The sequence below is a fragment of the Pocillopora verrucosa genome, chromosome 9, assembly GCF_036669915.1.
Source record: "Pocillopora verrucosa isolate sample1 chromosome 9, ASM3666991v2, whole genome shotgun sequence".
NCBI classification, from domain to species: Eukaryota; Metazoa; Cnidaria; class Anthozoa; order Scleractinia; family Pocilloporidae; genus Pocillopora; species Pocillopora verrucosa.
Window position 1 is genome coordinate 5,636,435 of NC_089320.1, and position 19,096 is coordinate 5,655,530.

The window sequence follows — 19,096 nt, forward strand, 5'->3', positions numbered from 1 at the left end:
GGGGAATTGGGGGGCGGAGGGTGGGGCAATTAAAATGTACTTTGGGGAGCACTTGGTTAAAGGCGAATCGAGGCTAAACATGAGTTCCCTTAATCCCTAAGTTTCAGAATGAGTCCAGATGCACGTTCTTGCCTTAAATGCCCTTTTCTATGGCCTCATCTTGAAAGTGAGGGTTTTAAAAACTCAGAGATGACCAAATAGTCATTTTCCAACGATGGCTTCACGCTTGCCTACGTTAACGAACAGCGGCCTGAGAAATCTCAGAAACGATTAATTTCTCCCGTTCGTTACCTGAAAATTATCACGGCAGAAAACCGTCAGAAAAGAAAATCCTAGGGATGCTTCGCTTACAGACAATACAGGCACAGGAAGTAGAAAAATAAGACTTGACAAAGACATCCTTTCATCTTTAATTTCCATTTTTAGATGAAATACCTTGAACTCTGAAGGATAGTCAATAGTTTACCATTCATGACCATCTCTTACTGATTGAGGCTTTCAGTTGTAAAAAATTCAAAATCATAGACTGTTACGCCACTTGATGTGTAATGGGACTTTCTGACCGGTTCCGGCCCCATGTACAAAATGTCTTTTAGCTTAATTAGAAAATAACATCTTCAAATATTTTAGTTTCTCAAAAAATACTTTTTCAGATGGCAGCATTATGCCGATTATGATACCAACGAGAACAACCTAATTTAGAATCACTTTTTACTGACTCCAGCAAAAATTCAATCAACAGTTTGGTGGTGCCAACATTTTGGCCATATAACTAAAGGAATACTCATAAAAATTATCTATTTGCACTCCACTGTTAATTCATCAGACAAATTAACGTCTTGATGTAATCAAGATGTATTTTCTATACGAAAAAAAAGGAGAAATAGGCAGTGTTATATTACGGGGTTTCATATAATAAAGACGAACTTTAAAACAAGTTCCGGCTTACAAAATATTCAACTAGGAGAGAGTGGGGGGAGGATTTTGGGTTTGCGGCTCCTTCATTTTAAACTACAACATCTTCAATGAACGAAGAACACAAAACAACTTTTAGCCAGCCTTGCAGCCTGCATTAACTCTGTTACTCAATTTTCTTTAAGACTTTCTGAACCAATCACCCTCGAGGGCTACTTCTAATAAAGAAAAGGGAGACGAGTTTACCCTGAGGAATCTGTGATCAAATGTGTGGGCTCAGCAGGGGGGGGGGGATCTATCATAAAGGCTAACATGATCCTATCAAAATATACCTGAAGATAATAGTAGCGATAATGATAATATCAATAATGATAAGAATAAAAGTAAGAATAGTAGTAATAGTTAAAAGCTCTGATTGTTGGCGATTCAAAAGTCTCTTACAAACCCTGACCGCGGGAAATACATCGTCTCTTTAAATAATCTCCTCATAATTTACACCTTGAATCCTAAGTGTTCATAATTTAGCAATAACTCGCAAAAAATTGTTTTAAGCTATTTTTAATGCTATGTTGGCTCAATATTTATAAGCAGAGCGGTCAAGACTACAGAGCCTTGGTTCTCTAAATACCATTCCAGGTTTTCTGTGCCAAGATTTTCATCGAGCAGCTCGTTTGCGTCAACATCACGGTGACTCCGACCTGTTCTGTAATTACCAGGCTTCACGAGAACTTGTAAAGCCACTCGGACATGATAGACTTTTCCTGTTGTACTATCTCTGTATCTGTAACACGACGGAAAGAATAAAAATAAACAAACAATATTAACTCGTTATTGACAGTCACATCAAGGTAATTACAGGTAAAAATATTCCTAGGAGACGAGAAAAAGCAGCCGAAGATAGGCGCTGCATCGACTGGTCACGGAATTCACCAAGCGCCGCGACGCTCAGTAAAGTTAATGCAATATCCTATTAGGCGTGAGAAAAAAAGCAAAAACAAATTACGTGCGGCATTGACTAGTAGAAAAACATTGTTGAAGTAAAAAGCGCCGCCGCGCTATTTCAACCAAATGCGGTTTTTGGAAACATATTATTGAAGTAATTGGTAAAAGTTCAACTCTCCCATCAAAAACATCACGAACACCATATTTTCCACTAAGTTGTTACCCATTGTTAAGACTGCCATTGTGCTTGGCAACGAATATCATCACTGATATCAGTTACTTACTCCTGTCTTTTAGCTTGGGCTTCGTACGCGCAAAGGATTGTGGGTGACACACAGAGCTGGGGGACTTCATTTTCTTTGTTTGATGAGCCCCTCCGCCGCTGACCACTACAGACTGACAAATATAAGACAAGTATCGGTAAAACCTACATTTGTCCAAACGATAAAATTATAGTTAGTTAGAAGAACAGTGCTGTTTACCTTGCAGTGGAATATCACCAAGATCAAGCATTCTTCTAAGTCGACCAATAGGAGTTCCGTAAAATGCCACGTGCCATTTGTCGAACACGTGATATTCTTCGACTCGTGGAGGAATTCTAAACGAGATAAAAAAATGTACATGATAATTTTTCAGATCTTAGACCCACATCTAAGACAGCAGGTCTGAAAGGAAAGTGACGAAAGAATTGAAACGTATGGTTCGAATCCGCGCATGCTCACCTTAGCGCAAACTGACACCATCCCAAAGGTAGCGCATACCGACAAGGTGGGTCACCGCTGATAGCATAACGTTTTTCACCTCGGGCTTCGTGGCACGCCTGGCAATAGCAGACGTTGGATTTGCAGTCTGTATTAAAATATTCATCTGTGGATTGCAGTAAAATATACATGAAACGAGTTCAAGTACCATTATAGCGCCAACAATGAAATTTTCCATTGAACGAAAATCCTGCTTTGTTAAAACAAAAAACAAATTGAAGTAATGCTGTACTTTTCAATGAAAAGGATACACATACTTGCATTGGTAACTCGATAATCAAGAACCCAAAAAAATAAGTTCAGTTAACCCATTTAAACCTCTAGAGTAACCAGCATCTGATTTTTCCGTACACTAAAACTTTTGAATCAGTCATTAAGATCATGAGAACAATAGAAATGGTCGCCAACCTAAAAAGCTTTGATTGCTCAATGAATTCTCCTTGTTAGTACAAAAAGAAATATAGGTTAAGAGTATGGAGAATATAAATACCGATGCTAGGGTGTAATGGGTTGACAACTAGATACGAGCACAAATTTCTTATGTCCGTTTGCCTTACTCGACCCTTTGAGTAGTTTTAGAGTAATTCTCACCTGGTATTGCCAAACTAGCACGGAATCGATCACAAAGTTGTCTGTAATCACACGGGCCTTTACTATGTTCACCTGGAAACGCATGAAACAGCAAGAAGGCAATCATTTTATTGTAAGGAAACAAAGACAACGGCAAAAAACAATCAATATTTTTTAATGAAGAGGCAGGCGTCCGCAGAAATAGTAAGACTGACAAAAATTACGTCCTTAATTACCCGAGCTTCTCTCGATCTTGGTTTCCTCCATAGAAACACGCCCGCGTTCACCATGATCAGCAGTTACGATAGACACTTCCTCGCAGCAACCATACAAGTCCAGCACTGCAAATCGTCTGGCGGGGATGGCCTGGGCAATCGGTCCCAGGTCCTCTCCGTTAATAAGCAGGTGCAACCTGCTTTTCTTATCGATCAAAACTCCAAGGGTGTCTCCTTCCTGAAGACTGTCAAGACTTCGCCGTAGATTGTCGTTTACCTACGAAACGAACATACAAACAACGTGAAAACCGCATTCATAAAGTAGGAAGACAGAGGTCGAAGAAACTACGTCAGCGAGGGACAACATTTTAACTACCCCACCATAGCATGAATTCTTACCTTGTTCCCGTTAACATACACTGCGTTATTGACAACAATCCAAGGACAGATCTTGATGCTGTTAGCCGTGCTTGGAAGGCTGGTGAGGGAGTCTGGGTCCTGAGCCGTGACGCCGATCATAACAGAGCCAGTCCAGCGGCTATTCAACTTTCTAATACATACCTAGAGTTAGAAGAGGTAATATTAAGGGCTAAGTATAATTTAATCATGCATTATTTCAGTCGTGGAATGTGGAGCTTAAAGTTCAAGTGTGCCATTTGGGATCTGATTTAGTATCTTCCATTCCTTAACTGGCCTTGTTCCTGTGTGGTGAATTCTTACTCTTTGAGAGTTTGTACTCTTTAGCAATAATAACAAAGATGCAGCTATATAGCGCACTCCCCTTGTATGTGTGCACTGAAGCGCTTTAAAACACTTTGTTGGAAACTTCAGCCAGACCGTATTTGGTAGTTTACGATTTTTTGAAAGAATATTTTGCAGGTGCCCTTAACTTTGGAATATTTTGGAAACAAGGACAGACTACACCACTGGGAGATACGTTCCCTGTTCGTTAATTAACGTTCCCTACTAACCAGTAGAGAGAAGTACAGGAGACGGGGCATACCAGGCTTGAGGTGCTTATCCGAGAAAGGAGGAACGTCTAATCATTTGCAGATTCATGGCAAAGGCAGCACATTCTCCACTGTTACATTAAGACCCTAGGGTGTTAGTTCGGTCTCAGAACCCAGGCTGGGCTCGAACCCCACCCATCCCATCCCTCCCCTACCTCGCCGTAAAGAAGCAAGGATTTAGCGTTGAGTGGGAAAAATAGAAATGGGCAGAAAAAGCAGGAAAAAGTTAAACCGGCGGAGAGTAGGTGGAAAATAATGAATAGAATCCCTTGATTTGTTGTTTGGTTAGCCAAGGCGAGGATAAAGATAGAAGATAAAGTGTTACACAGACCTGAAATAAGTGGTTATCTGGTAGAGGTGTTTCACTCAACACTACTCCATGATTGTAACTGTCAACTCTTCTCGCTGTTGTTCGGTTACTATCCAGTGAAATGAATTGACCGCAGTTTTTATGGAAAAGAAATCTACCGGAAAAATAATAATAAACTGAATATTTAGGACAACACTCTTAAGTAGATTTATACAGTGGATAGCGTTGAAGGTGCGCTCTGATTGCCTACTCAAATTACGAATATCTTTTGCTATTAACCTCCGAGCATTTGCGCGCAGGATTTGCGCCAGATTATGTTGTAATATTTGGAGGAATAAAATAGTTAAAATCAAGTTTTTGTGCTAATTTATTTAACTGTTTTAGTGTATACTAAGACAACTATTCACATTTGGAAAGAGTGTTTAGACCAACCTTTCCAGGGTACCCACGAGAAATCTACATTATGCGACAAGAGCAAGTTGGCGACAGCGACATGTTTTCAGGGTAACCACTTACTTTTTAAATATTTTTATTGCCTCTCTTGTATCTTCTTCGACTTGATCTGGTGTCTGGAAAACATACACGAAGCCAAAAAAAGATGAATGTGACAACCTTATCTTTACACTTTAACATCAGTATGCATATTCTACATACTGCTGAGAGGGAGAGTTTGTTTAACAATTAAAAGCTTTCATGGTTGGTGATCGTTTCCTTCATTCTCTTGAAACTAATGTGTGATTTGGGTGTGGTTTTGTAAGGAGAAATTAGATTCTAGTCACTCTTGGGGGTCAAAGGGTCAGGAAGAATGTGTCAGTTTTTAAGCCCCACACTACTACTCCCTACACTGAGATTTCATTATACGGCTCCAGGCCCCTAATATTACCGGAACTTTCGCGTAACGGATCCCTGCATCAACAAGGTATAATAAGCACATCCCAGTTATTCCTGCCACGTGGTATAAAATCCCCTCCCCCCCAACCCCTATTAATAACGGCTGTAGTCAAATTTACTGTCTTACCTCGATGTCAGGAGAAACGGACGATTGTGGTTCGCCATCCACCAGTTCACTGGCAGGCAAAGCTCTATCGACTGAAAGGAGAGAAATTTTGGTAAAGATCCGGGTATTCAAACAAACCTCAGTACCAAGAAAACTTTAAACTTAAATCTGAACATAAATGAAAATATTGGTGAATGAAAAAGATTATCAGACTAATTCTCAATCTCGGACAACCTATAGAACGGATCAATGTCAGTATCTGAGCAGCTGCGCACCTACCCCTCCCTAAATCCAACATTAACCCTAACCTTTTTTTATCAGTTGAGTGTTGTTGGGTTAAGGAAGGGGTAGATGTGCAGTTATTCGCATACTGATATAAATTCATAAGAACATACCGGTAGTCGGACTCGATATAGAGATAAGTTGCGCCATGCCATAGACATCAACTACTGCATGAACAATCTGAAAGAAAATCATTACATAGCTTATCACTCAAACAAGTCGTATTCGATCCTCAAGTTGCATGCTTTTAAATTTATATCGTCCCTCTGTATGGCCAATAAAAAGCGACGTTAGTATCAAACGGCTGAGAACGTCTGATAATCACGTGCTGATCACATGCTGGTGACATACGAGTGGGTTTGTTTCTTTTTGGGCAGACTGACATGCTAACAAACCAGTCATAAAAGTACCAAGTGGTAATAAAACCATCTTCCTAAGCCAAGTCAGTGATGCTTCGTACATAAACTTACCTGAGGAACATCCACAGCTGCGACTCCTTGATCCTCCCCATTTACGAACACATGAAAAGTCCCATCTCTTCGCCTTTGCATTCCTATTCTTGTCTCAGCCTGTGGCGTAAATTTTACATAAGCTTAAGAACGCTCTCAGTATCAAAGTTACCATAAAGATTATAGAAACGAGTTCCTCAAAGGAACTTAATACTCAGAGTTAAGAAGCAAGGCGCACATAGGAAAATCATTAAGATTTTGGGGCCCTCTTGTTCGAGGGTTATACCTGAATTACACTTGCAAATTTTTTAGTTCTTGCTTATGATGTATTGGAGGAAAGGCAGATAGTTTTGCCTCTTTATTACATAAAACATCGAAAATGATTCCATATTGTCGTGGGTCTGTTCAGTAATAGATCACAGATGACGTCAAAATGTGGTAAGATCGTCACAGACATCAGGCTGCCCCTTGTGCGCCACTTTTTTTGTTCCTACCACATGTGTGGCGTCATGTGTGATGTTTTAATGAATAGACCCACCGCATCATGGAATCGAATAGTTCGCCTGATGATTTTCGAAAGGAAAAAAAAAAAAGAAATACGTGGCCACTTCGCGGTTCATCTGGCTCGTTCACCATAAGTGAGTGTCAGTTTGCAACAGTTCAGCTTAAACATACCTGTAGTCTGTCCAAACTGTGTCCATAGTTCTCTTTTACAATCGCACTGTCTTTCATGACACAGGAGCCGGTCATCAGCCAAGTCCCATCTCGCAGGTCCAGTGCTGAGGCAGGAACAGTCACCAGCGGTATGGTTTTTGTTGTGATACCAACTGTTAAAGATCCTGACCAGTCATTGCCTGTAACTTTGTCAATGACAATCTGTGAAGTGAAAGATCAGTCAAAGCCCCTTTACATAGGCAACTTCCCGCACAGTAGGGGTTCCCAAAAGCGGTTACCGGTGGTAAAATAGGCGGCTGTGCCCGGAAAGAGGTCTTACAGGTGTCGGTATACTGCCAGTAACTAGCTTTTATTGAGACCCTGCGCTTATATACCCTCTGAGGATAGACACTGTTTATAAGTGGACACCTAACAGGAAAGACAGTTATCATGGACAGGCATACATTTGTCAGAGTGAGTACCTCTTGCCGACATACATCAACAGTTGAAATGTAGTCATTTCACACAACTCCTTCATACAGTTGGTTTTCTCGAGAGACAACTACACGTACAAATTTACTACGAACTAATACTGTTGCTTGTGGGGTCGGGGAGCACAGGCTACTGAACGTAATCACAGGCACACCAAACATTATCACTGACTAATTAGCACACAACACATTAGGACTACTTTATGTCTGTTACCTCAAATATTTCATCTTCTTCCAAAGGTTTTGCACTGAACACCAGACCTTGATTAAATCCACTGCATCTATACGCAGTCATTTTATTGTTCACAAGTCGAATGTTCCTTCCACAACAGGAATGAAATCCGCATGTCACTTTACCTGGTCAAGATCAGGTCACACAACGAGTCAAAAGTAGATAAAGCAGCCTTTATGGTTGATCTATCATAAAGTTCTCATTGAAGAAAAATAATTTTGAAATAGTTTTCGAAAGTAGACCAGGATTGCATGGGTATCGCGTTCCTTCGCGTTATGGAGCGTAGTTCGATTAACTGATGTAAAACGAAAACTAAAGTAGTTACAACAGCCAATCAGAAGAGAGGAAAATACTTTTAAGAGCCAATGAGAACTCAGAGTAAAAACAACCACTCTGCCTAGAGCGCGGGAAAACGCGGGTGACCAAGTCGTTGTTGGCTTTAATTTTGCATCTGATTGGTTGAGAGAATGGCGCGAGTTTTCTGGACCAATCACAGCGAAGTAAGGCAAAACCAATGCAATCTGGGATAAATTTCGTAATAGTAACTAAACGCAGGCAGTTATCTTGCCGTTGGCCTCCAACACAATTTTTTTTTTCAATTTTCATTCATACACGAAACCTTCTTAACCAACAAATTGCAAACTAAAAGTAATTTCGAATTTGTCACTTGCACTATTCTACTCTTCAAACCGTTTGCTAGTTCTTAATTTGAGTTCTGGCTCCTAATGACATTCTCCTTTGTTCCGATCGGCCATTGTGATTGCTGTTTTAGTCTTTTACCATGCTCAGTCAAAATGCACCAATGGAAATTTAACGTGGACATACTTGCTGGCCCTTCTGTAATTATAGGGCTGGCCTCTGTCTCTCTCTGTTCAGCAGGGACTGGAATCGTCTCTTGAGATTCAGTGTAATCTGCATCATATATAGAGATCTGGACGCACTGGCCATACAGGTCAATCATAGCATAGATTCCTGTCGGGAAACGCAGGAAAGTTAGTTTCGTTTGCTTAACCTTATAGTAAATGATTTGAGCCGAGGAGTAACAGTTGCATATCTGTTGTGATCGCTCGGTAAACCATGGCAGTAGAAAATGCCAAGCGTCTTATTTGTAGCGCCATCTTTGAGCTGCCTCACTTGAAAATTCAGCCGCCGGTCATACTACCTAGCTATAACCTTGTCTCTACTGGGTAGCTTCCTGTTACGAGACTCTTTCAACACCGCGTTCATTACCTGATGGAACACTAGAAGCAGCAACTCCACAGTCTTGCCCATTGACAAAGAAATGTAGTGATCCACTCGATTTACGCATTATTCCAAGACGGGACCCTTCCTCCAATTTGTCCAAGTCACAGGCATACCCATTCATGGATGTGCTACCATTCTGTAGCACAGACGATCCAGACACCATCCATGCCCCACTAACAAGGTCAGTCATGGTATGAGGGAACTTGAGCTGATCAGGAGAGACTGTAGTTACTCCTGTTCAAACAAAATAACCACAAAAAAAGTCAAACTTGGTAAAAAAAAAAAAAAAAAGGCAATCACACTGCAGAAATTAACTCATATGGCTCACTTTTTTGGTACTCGAAGAAAGCAGTATTTTTGGTAAAGCGCGTGGGCCACAAATCCGAGCGAGAAAAAAAGAAAAAAACCGAGGTTAGGAAGATGCTTACTTTATATCTGGGTTCAAATAAAGCGGGGACATCTCAATGCAAACAAACTTTTGAATTAGCAGGCCGTACAGTGAAATACAGCCCTCTAAATTGACCAATCATAGCGCCCGTATCAACTGAGCGATGTAATAAGTTGAGTATGCTACGTCGGTGGGAGAGTATAACAAGGTAATTTGGTATTATCAACTGAGTTGATAACGTACATTGGTCCTTCGTCAGAGTGAATTATTCGTGAAGGGCTAACGCTCGAAACATGCGCCCGACACTGCCTTTTTTTCCATTACAAATTCAAGGTTTTGGTAGAATTAAATTTTAAAATCAAATTAGGAATCTTCATTAATGTGAACCACTCTAATCTCTAATTTTTTTGCTTGCCATGAGCAATGGGATTTGATATTTTTCCCTACTCACTTTGAAAGCACTAGGTAAGAACTACAATGTCTGAGGCTGTGTAGTGCAAATGTAATTTCTTCGTGACATTTACATAGCCGAGAAAACTTCAAGTTTCCTTTTCCTCCGTGCTTTACACTTGTGCAATCTTGTGACACAAATGCCTAAAATGGAGGTTAAGCCTTGAAAAACCAAGAAACAATTTAACTGACTGAGAAAAGAGGAGGATGGTTTTTTCGTAAGATGTTAAAGTTCTCCTTCCTTCTAAAAAAATATATATTTCTGTTCATTCTAGAATAGGTAATAACATGATTTCGAGCGCAATTTGGTGTTAATAAGCACGAGTAAATTTTTCAAAGACAACAAAATTGCATGAGCTCGTAGTATAATTTACACGAAAAAAACCCACAGAAAAGGAAGACAGACGAAAGTGTGAAAGGCCGTTTTTATGCTAGAGACGTTAAAGTTGTCTAAGGCGTTAAAGTCGTCTCGAGACGACTTTAACGTCTTAGACAACTTTAACGTCGCTAGCTTAAATGCATCTAAAGCACGGGCGCGCTATTTGCAATTTCCACTCGTCTTACAACTTTGCCATCGTGTTACATGAGAAGGCACTCGTTTTCAGCCAATCAGCAGCGCGTAATTTTTTCATGAACATTATTATGAACGTATACAAAACCTGCTTCCATCGAGCCAGACCATCGACTCACAAGCTTTTCCACAATAACTTCAAACAGCTCGTTGTCTCTCAAAGGCCTGTGGCTCATCACAATAGCATTGTTAAATTCACACAGTGGATTAATGCGAACTGCACTGCGACAATTGTGACTGACAGCTACTTGTCCGCCATGAAAAGAACTGAATTTGAAAAAACCCTCATTCGATTCTGCCATGATTTCCTGCGATGGAGGTGACTCTACAGGTTGTTGTGGTTCTGGTGTAATAATAGTTATTTCCGAAACGTCTGCAACACAAATGTATAAGAAATAAATGAATCATTCGACAAAATTTCTCAACAATAGTTCGAAAATTACAGCGGGCGTGTTGCTCTTGTGATTCAAGCTTTTCAAATCAATTCACTAAGCTTGGTCAAGTGCCGAGGTAATTACATTTATATTAAATTTACTTATTTCATCCCGAACTTTCTAACATTATTATTTGCAGTTTTATTTTCATTATTTAAAAATTGTGAAATGAAAGTTTGTTGAAAGCAAATTGTACGCAACATCGTTTTTCCTTACTTAATTTAATAAATTTTACATTTCTTTTTAGCGACTTTAAAAGTGTATGGATTTGAATTGTATTGTGCTATTTTAATTATTCGTTTGTAATTTAATTGCACCCGTTATCTTAATTCTCTCAGTGTCTAATTAAGATTTACTTTCTATTGAGTCAATAAAACATCAGTTCTGTGAACATGTTGTAACTCGATTCACTGGAGCAATACATGTAGGCTGTGATAGCAAAAGAATTCTCTGGGTTCTTACCATTCAGTGAGTTTGTTAAATCAACCTCTCCATTTTCCTGAGTCCCAGAGACAATAGTCACTTGAGCACATTGACCAAACAAGTCGACTACTCCATAAACATCAGCTGGCACACCATGTGCTGCGCAACCAAGATCAGTGCTATTTACAAAAAAGTGTAATGAGCCATCTTCTTTGCGTATCACTCCAACTGTATCACCAACCTGTTAGGGTCATAACAAAATGACTGAAAATGAAATCTTAGAAATAGAAGCGTTTTTCATCCTGTAATCACCTTTCACCTCAGTGAAAGCGAACGGTTAAACCCTTTCACTAACTGCTAGAAGTGATTCACATGCAACTTCTCCCTACAAATATCCATACATTATCCAGCAAACAGTTAATGAGAAAGCTCAAAGTTATCAAGTCGTTCTCTTGATCTAACACCTAATTCTTGTAGTGTATCTACAAGGAAATGTGTAGCAGCTAGAGGGGAGAATTAACAATCAGATCTTGGGAGTTAAAGGTTAAATTCTATTATGACATTTAGCAAAATAGTTCATGGCCTGATTTCATGGCCTAAATATCTCCTAACATTCCACAAGTTTCAGTTTCTGCCATTTTCATTTAGAAAGCAAGAAAGTGAAATAACAGTTCAGTAGCACTTCCTTTAAAAAAAATAGAGTACTGCCATTCCAAATGCTCAAAACTTTAACTCTCACATGAGTGACCAAGACAAAATTTCTCCTTACAATATCAATACAATATCAATACAATATCAATACAATATCAAGCAGACAAGGGATGAAAATAAAGGAAAATAACAATTTTATCCAATACCAAATTCTCCAAACTAGCATCATAAGAGTTGTATGGCAGACAGTAAGGAGAATTGCCTATGTGATCTTACAACTGAAAGAGTTAAGTTAAATGAGAGGAATTTCCTACAGTACGACATGACTTTACTTCTTTGACATGCTTCTACAATAAAGTTTACCTGAGACAAATTTTAAAAGCTGAAAGTAGTGAAGCCCAATGTAGAATAGATGATTTCTTAGAATGAGAATTGTTTTACCTACAAAGAGAGTCTTGTTTACATCATCTTCCAAAGGAGTCAGTTCAACGCCAAACTCAACTTTTCATTGCAGATCTTTTTTTTTTCTTTTCACATTTCAACATCAACAGATCAAAACAGTAAAAAATGAAGACCAATGCATTTCTACCTTGATTTCATCCAGTGTTGGACCATAGTTTTCAATGACAGTAACACCATCGCACACAATGCTCCCCCCTGACATCATCCAGGTACCAGGTGGCTGTACATTAGTCATTGTTGTAGGAAAATCTAATTTTTCAGGATCATGGGTGGTGACTCCAATCTCAAGAGACCCTGCCCACTTTGTCATTTGTATATCGACTCGCACCTCGAGGAGTTCATTGGGTTTCAAGTACCGACTTGTTAAAACAACAGCATTATTGAATTCTTCGCTGGCTCTGAAGGTGTCAGAGAGAAAAGCAAACAAACTTTATTGCAGTTACCCAAAGCTATAAAATAAAAAGCTTTATGCACCCATCAGTGGTTTACCCCAGAATGGGTAGGGGGTATAGACCAGGGGAATTTGACATTTTCAGGTCCTATTCTTGGGTATCAATTGTATGTCAAAGTTCTAACCCTGGAGACCAAAGACATTGTATACCAATTTCATTACACAAATTTCGTTAGGTGACTTCCAAGCAGACACTCATTTCCCCCCCCCCCCCCCCATCCCATCCTAGGGTAAACCATTAATAGGTAAATGAAAAGTGGGGGTAAGTTTCTAAAGAAACTGCAGTGCTGCTTCGGTGGGTGAGTATAACTGGGTAATTTAGTGTTATTGGGTGAGTATAACTGGGTAATTTATTGTTATCAAAGGAGTTGAAAACATAAATTGGCCACCGTAAAGAGTTTAAAGGCTGATGTTTCGAGCTTTAGCCTTTTGTCAGAGAGATTGATGAAGAGCTAACACTCAAAACACCAGCCTTTAAACTCTTTACAGTGGCTAATTCACGTTTTCAACTCAGTTGATTACACTAAATTACATTGATAGGTACATTAGCCTGTACTTGAGGGAAGCAACCCATCTAGTGAGAGATTATCCAGGTTTCTGTCTCATGAAGAAACTATGAGTAATGCTTCTCCCCCTGAAAAATGCTGGTCCATCACATTTTACCCCCCACTTCCAGCATTTCATAAAATATTCCCAACAGATCACCAATACCCATTCATACTCCTGGGTGGAGAGAAGCATTGTGTGATTAGACTGTCTTGATCAGCAACACCACAAAATGACACAGCCAGGTCTCAGACCTGGACCCTTTAACCTGGAGACCAGCATGCTCACTGTTAGGCCACCACATTTCTACACAGAAGGTGATGAGGGTGAAATGAAAGGGAAGGATAGAACCACTTCCACCGCAATCTTTTCACATTTTTAGCTAATGTTTCACCTTCATGCATCAGTTAATTTTGTCCCCCAACACACCTCTACCTTACTACAAATGTGAAGATAAGAATACACACAAAACATACCTTGGTCTGTGAGCACTAAGAAAGCCATTAAACAATGAGACAGAGGAGCCACAGCGAGGATGAAACACAAGTGCATTGCCACTTGCATTGATTACACTTTCATCTGAAGGAGAAGTAAATACACAATCAGCTGTAAATTTGCCTTGTTCCCAACATGCGGCTTTCTTGCCCATTTGGTAATGGTGCCCAACAAGGGTTGAGGAGGCACAAGTTCCCATGTAGTGATACCTTTTTTTTTTTTTTTGAGCTGTCTCCTTACAATTCCTTTAATCCTTTAACTCTCAGAAGTGATTAAGAAGTAACCTCTCCCTAAAATACCCATACACTATCTAGCAAACAGTTAATGAGAATGCTCAAATGTATCAGGTAGAAGTTGTTATCTTGATCTAACACCAAATTCTTGTCACTTATTTACAATAAAATGTGTAGCAGCTAGAGGGGAGAATTAACAATCAGATCTTGGGAGTTAAAGGGTCAATTGCAGGTCACCTGAAAGGATCATTTGTTTATTTGCCACTGTAAATAACTGGGTTATATTTTTAGAAATCTGAATACTTACTTATTAACTGACCAGAGTCTTGCTCTTGTTCTATGTGAGGAGCTGATATAATAGACACTTTGACTGCAGCTCCATAAATATCTACAGCCCCATAAACATTACTTGGCAGATTGCTGGCTGCTTCACCCTGGTCTTGTCCATTGATCAAGAAGTGAAGAGAGCCTGTACTCTTTTTCAATATTCCAATTGTGTCTCCTGCCTAAGAAGAGATTAAAGACTCTTTTTATAATTTTGATCATAATCATAATATTGATATTAGTGGACAAGTTGTCAAAGAAAAGGGAAAGGTATATGTCAGTTCCCAAAAAGAGATTGAAAAGACAAAAAGCCAATTGACCCACATACATACATACATACATACTTTATTTATTCCAGAAGCAGATGATAACTATTATATACAAATAAAACTAAAAAGAAAATACTTCTAGAAAAGGAAGTTAAGAGGTTATCCCTGTGTAAAAACTCCCTTAAACTCCCCTTAAACTCCCCACCTTACTAGATCTATTATCTAGGGGATATCAAATTCTCAGAACTTGAATTATGTGTGGCAAACAGAAAGGAGAGTTAGTATATAGATCTTGGGAGTGAAAGAGTCAGGGTTCCCCATGAATTATTTACACCCTGGGGAGGGAGAAGTATTGCTCTGTACCCTCAGACATTTTTGGAAGGACAAGGTGCCCTGACAATCTGTGTACTGAACTCTCTATCAATTTGTCTGGATTTGAATCCTGGCTGGGTTATTTTGCTATGTTTATTTGAATTGTGTTGAATTGTTTATCTTTACTTGTCGACTAGTTTATGGAGCTTTGCAGTAAATGGTTTGAACCAGGGGGTAACATTTAATTGTGTAATCTGATTGTCTTGGTCAAGGTGGTCTTGAAGGAATGCCATCAGTAGTGGGGACTGTTTTAACATCCTGAGCAGAAGTCATTATCAGAGTCTTCAGATGACTTCCATGCAGGTTGTCGAAACATCAGTCACCACTATCAACAACGGTCCTTCCCAAGAGTACAACACAATCGAATGCAGTTATACTTCTCCTCTTTTAGGAAAATAAAGCTTACTCCATTTCACCGTAGTACCTGTAGTGTTTCTAAATTGATACTTGAGTAGTCTCTTTTCACTTCCTTGCCATCAACAATAATTGATGCTCCACTCAGCATCCAAGTCCCCGTTGGCATGCTGGTCATGGTCGGTAACAAAACAATATCATCTGGATTGTGACTTGTGACACCAACTTCTATTGAGCCTGCCCATAAATCAGTGACACACTCTAACCGAACCTAGAAAATTTGAAATACATTTGAACTTGTATTAATTAAGCAGCACCACATTACACAGTCATCTGGTGCTGAGCCATCAGTTGTCAAAGTCCTGAAATTTCCCGTTAATTCTTGTAATTTTCACCTCTATTGAGAGGTCATCTCTATTAACCCTTAAACCCCAAAGAGTGACTAGCATCTAATTTCTCCTTACAATATCGCCCTTGAATCAAACATTAAGGTACTGAGAATATAGGAAATGATCACCAACTAAAGCAGTTCTTGATTATCAAACAAATTCTCCTTGTCAGCTCTATTGGACATGTATGGTAAATAGTATGGAGAATATCGATACTGATGTTGGGAGGATAAAGAGCTAAGCAGTGATAGTCGCCCTTGACTGAGTCTCAACAGCCTGTTTGTATTATCTCCATCTCTATTGAAGGTTCACTTAAAGCAGAACCTCACAAATAAAATTAAGAATTATTTCTCAAATAAATTTATTCCATGTTTATCACTCACAACCAATGTTAATGCTTTGAGTTCAAATGTTCTCAGCATAAGCTTAGCTATGTGGGCCTCTTGGCCTGAATACACAATGTTGCTTCAATGCATTCATCCCAATTTCTTTGTTAGGGATAAAAATCAAATTTACTTGATGGCAGGATAGTATAATTGAATCACTGAAAAAATCACCTTTAAAAATAAATTTTGTGTCACACTTACTTCAAACGCTTCATCATTTCGTAGTGGTATGTTCGTCAGAGTTACAGCATTCTTAAACTCTTCTGTCGGTCGTTGTCGTTCTGCAGTTCTGTTACTATTAGAGAGTTTTATTAGTGATCCACAATGAGGGTGAAAGCAAACTGATGCTGTTGAAGGACCTGTATTAACAAAAATTTCAGTTAAATGAAGCCCTGATGTGAATTGTGATTCTTCATACTACTAACTATACACTACCTTCTAAAATTTTAGAGAGAAGTTATTGTAATATCAGTAGACAGCCTTCTTCTAAGTTGGTCAATTGGATGATGCACTGTTACCATAGGGAAAACTTAGAACAAGTTATTTATATGAACATAATATTCCCTAAGGGTCTGCTTAACCTTTTTACCCCAAACAGTGACCAGCATCTAATTTCTCTCTGCAATATCACCCCTGAGTCAAACATTAAGGTCACAAGAATAAAAGAAATGGTCACCAGTTAAAGAGGCTCTTGATTGTTTCACAAATTCTTCTCATCAGCACCTTAGGCAATGCATAGAGAACAGTAGGGAGAATATGCCAACTGATATTACACTGTAAAGAGTTAACTCCAGTCATGTTTTTTATACAGTTATACTTATTATGTTAAAGTATTGCACACAGTTAAGGATGTTTTTAAAGGTATTTTTTTAATTGGTAAGTAATACAATATTGAAGGGAAAGTGATGACCTGACTGAATCATTTACATCTTACATGAATTTTCAGCTGATGCCAATATCAACACTGTACCAGTCAAATGATTCTGGTGATGCTACTTTTTTGTAAGAAATATGATTACTACTGGAGTATCTCATCAATAGAATAAAATTCATATTTCTATCGTTTACCAAAAAGTTTTTTTCTTTGTTAAAGAAAGAAGCAGTTGATCACAAAAATCTTGCCACAACAAAAAAGCAATATATAAAATAGTTATAGTGTGGTAACAGTTGATTCCTCTCAAGAGTCTATTTAAATCTTTAATTAGAAACATTACTACAAAAGATACAGGAAAGAAAACCTATATTAAGGGGTTCAATTGAAGACACATCTTTTTATGGCCAAGTAAATATCTGAAGGACTATCTGAGATCAGTAAACAATTAAATATTGCAAGGTTTGATATGCCTAATGAGACCTATAGAAAAAACGTATTCCGTATGTTCTACATGGCTGGAGTCACTTACCAGATACACGATTGAAAGGTTTGTAAATTGATATCTCAACACATCTTCCGTACAAGTCTACAACAGCAAAAACATTTTGAGGAATATCTGTAGCCGCAACTCCCAAATCAACTCCATTGACAAAGAAATGTAAACTTCCATGGGCTGTCCTTTCAACACCTATCCTGTCTCCCTCTTTGAGCTCGTCGAGGTCTTGACCATATTCTTCCACAAAAGAAGAACCGTCCTTTAGAATAGACATTCCAGACATGACCCAAGAGCCATTTTTTAGGCCCGTTGAACTCGATGGAATTTCCATAACGCTGGGATCGCCGGCTGTCACGCCGATCGCCCAGGATCCTGACCAGTTTCCAATTTTACGGTCCAGTCGTACCTCAAATCGTTCATTGTCCTTCATTGGGCTCTTACTAAATATCAGACCATTATTAAATTCTGCGGCGGAGCTTCGTCTTCGAGCACTGCGGTTACCATTGCTTAAAAATACCAAAGTTCCATGACACTCGTGAAACTCCGCCATGTTTTGTTAACACAAACTTTTTGCTGTTCTCATGGAGTTTACCACTGACCGCAAGAAACGTAAATTTTCTTTCTGACCTCATTATAAAACGTTCTATGGTTGGTTCTGAAGTCTTCACAGTTGATCAACCAATTAAAAAACCCCATAGAGACGCCTAGTTTTTCAACGAGTACTTGGGACTTATCGACTTTTTCACATGTTCCGTATCTTTTCAGAAAATTCCTTCAAGAAACTGGCCTTATTCGTCAGAGTATGGTTGGCACTTTCGGCATCTTGTATGCGCCATATCCTTCCAGAAATTAAACAGCTTTTCTTTCCATTTTCTGATGTCGGATTGTCTTTTAAACAGTTAAATCAACTTTTCCCTTCAAAGATGTTATCATGGCTTCTATTCATCGGAGAGTATCCAAAATCATAAACCAAATTGTCCGATTCTAAACGGAATCGACAGAACTATGACGAAAACGTACGATATAAGACTGTGCCCTCGGGAATCGAGCAACGTCCAAGAACTGTTAGCATAATACAGAGATCTGAAATCTAGCATTCATATCGCCTGTTCATAATGTTGGACAGTAACGTGTACCGAGCCCTTTCATTTCTATTGACAAATCTGGAAATGCTCCAATGCTCTTCATGTCTTTTTTTGTCGTGAAGATTCTATGTGAGATCAAATGTAGCCGCTCTATTTCTCTTGCCAATTAAAACACGGTCAGGTTCACAGGGTGATAAGCAGAAAAACCAATGATGTATACGTGTTGTAGGACTTTTACGAGACCGAATCAGCTCGTGGAAAGGAGCCACCCTTAACACTAATTCCTTACAAGGCTTCCTCGCGTGTCTGCTCGTTCGCGCGCACCGCTCAGAATTACTCATCCGATTAATCAGAATTTGTCGATCAGTCT

The 19,096-nt window shown here is 39.1% G+C and overlaps 1 protein-coding gene across 1 annotated transcript; it reads right to left on the reverse strand.

Annotated features, from left to right (window-relative positions):
• Nucleotides 1-396: 396 nt before the first annotated feature.
• Nucleotides 397-18,202, reverse strand: LOC131798494 (neuralized-like protein 4). Its single transcript, XM_059116146.2, has 24 exons — nucleotides 17,675-18,202; nucleotides 16,473-16,630; nucleotides 15,567-15,767; nucleotides 14,485-14,683; nucleotides 13,926-14,028; nucleotides 12,580-12,850; nucleotides 11,379-11,580; nucleotides 10,571-10,855; nucleotides 9,059-9,307; nucleotides 8,654-8,800; nucleotides 7,811-7,953; nucleotides 7,127-7,327; nucleotides 6,473-6,571; nucleotides 6,116-6,182; nucleotides 5,742-5,812; nucleotides 5,240-5,292; nucleotides 4,745-4,877; nucleotides 3,803-3,964; nucleotides 3,425-3,680; nucleotides 3,210-3,281; nucleotides 2,580-2,724; nucleotides 2,340-2,455; nucleotides 2,142-2,253; nucleotides 397-1,696 (listed from the first exon to the last, which is right to left on the reverse strand). Exons 1-24 carry the CDS (start codon nucleotides 18,189-18,191, stop codon nucleotides 1,480-1,482), a joined length of 4,179 nt encoding a protein of 1,392 aa, XP_058972129.2. The 5' UTR covers nucleotides 18,192-18,202; the 3' UTR covers nucleotides 397-1,479.
• Between the last annotated feature and the right edge of the window lie 894 nt (nucleotides 18,203-19,096).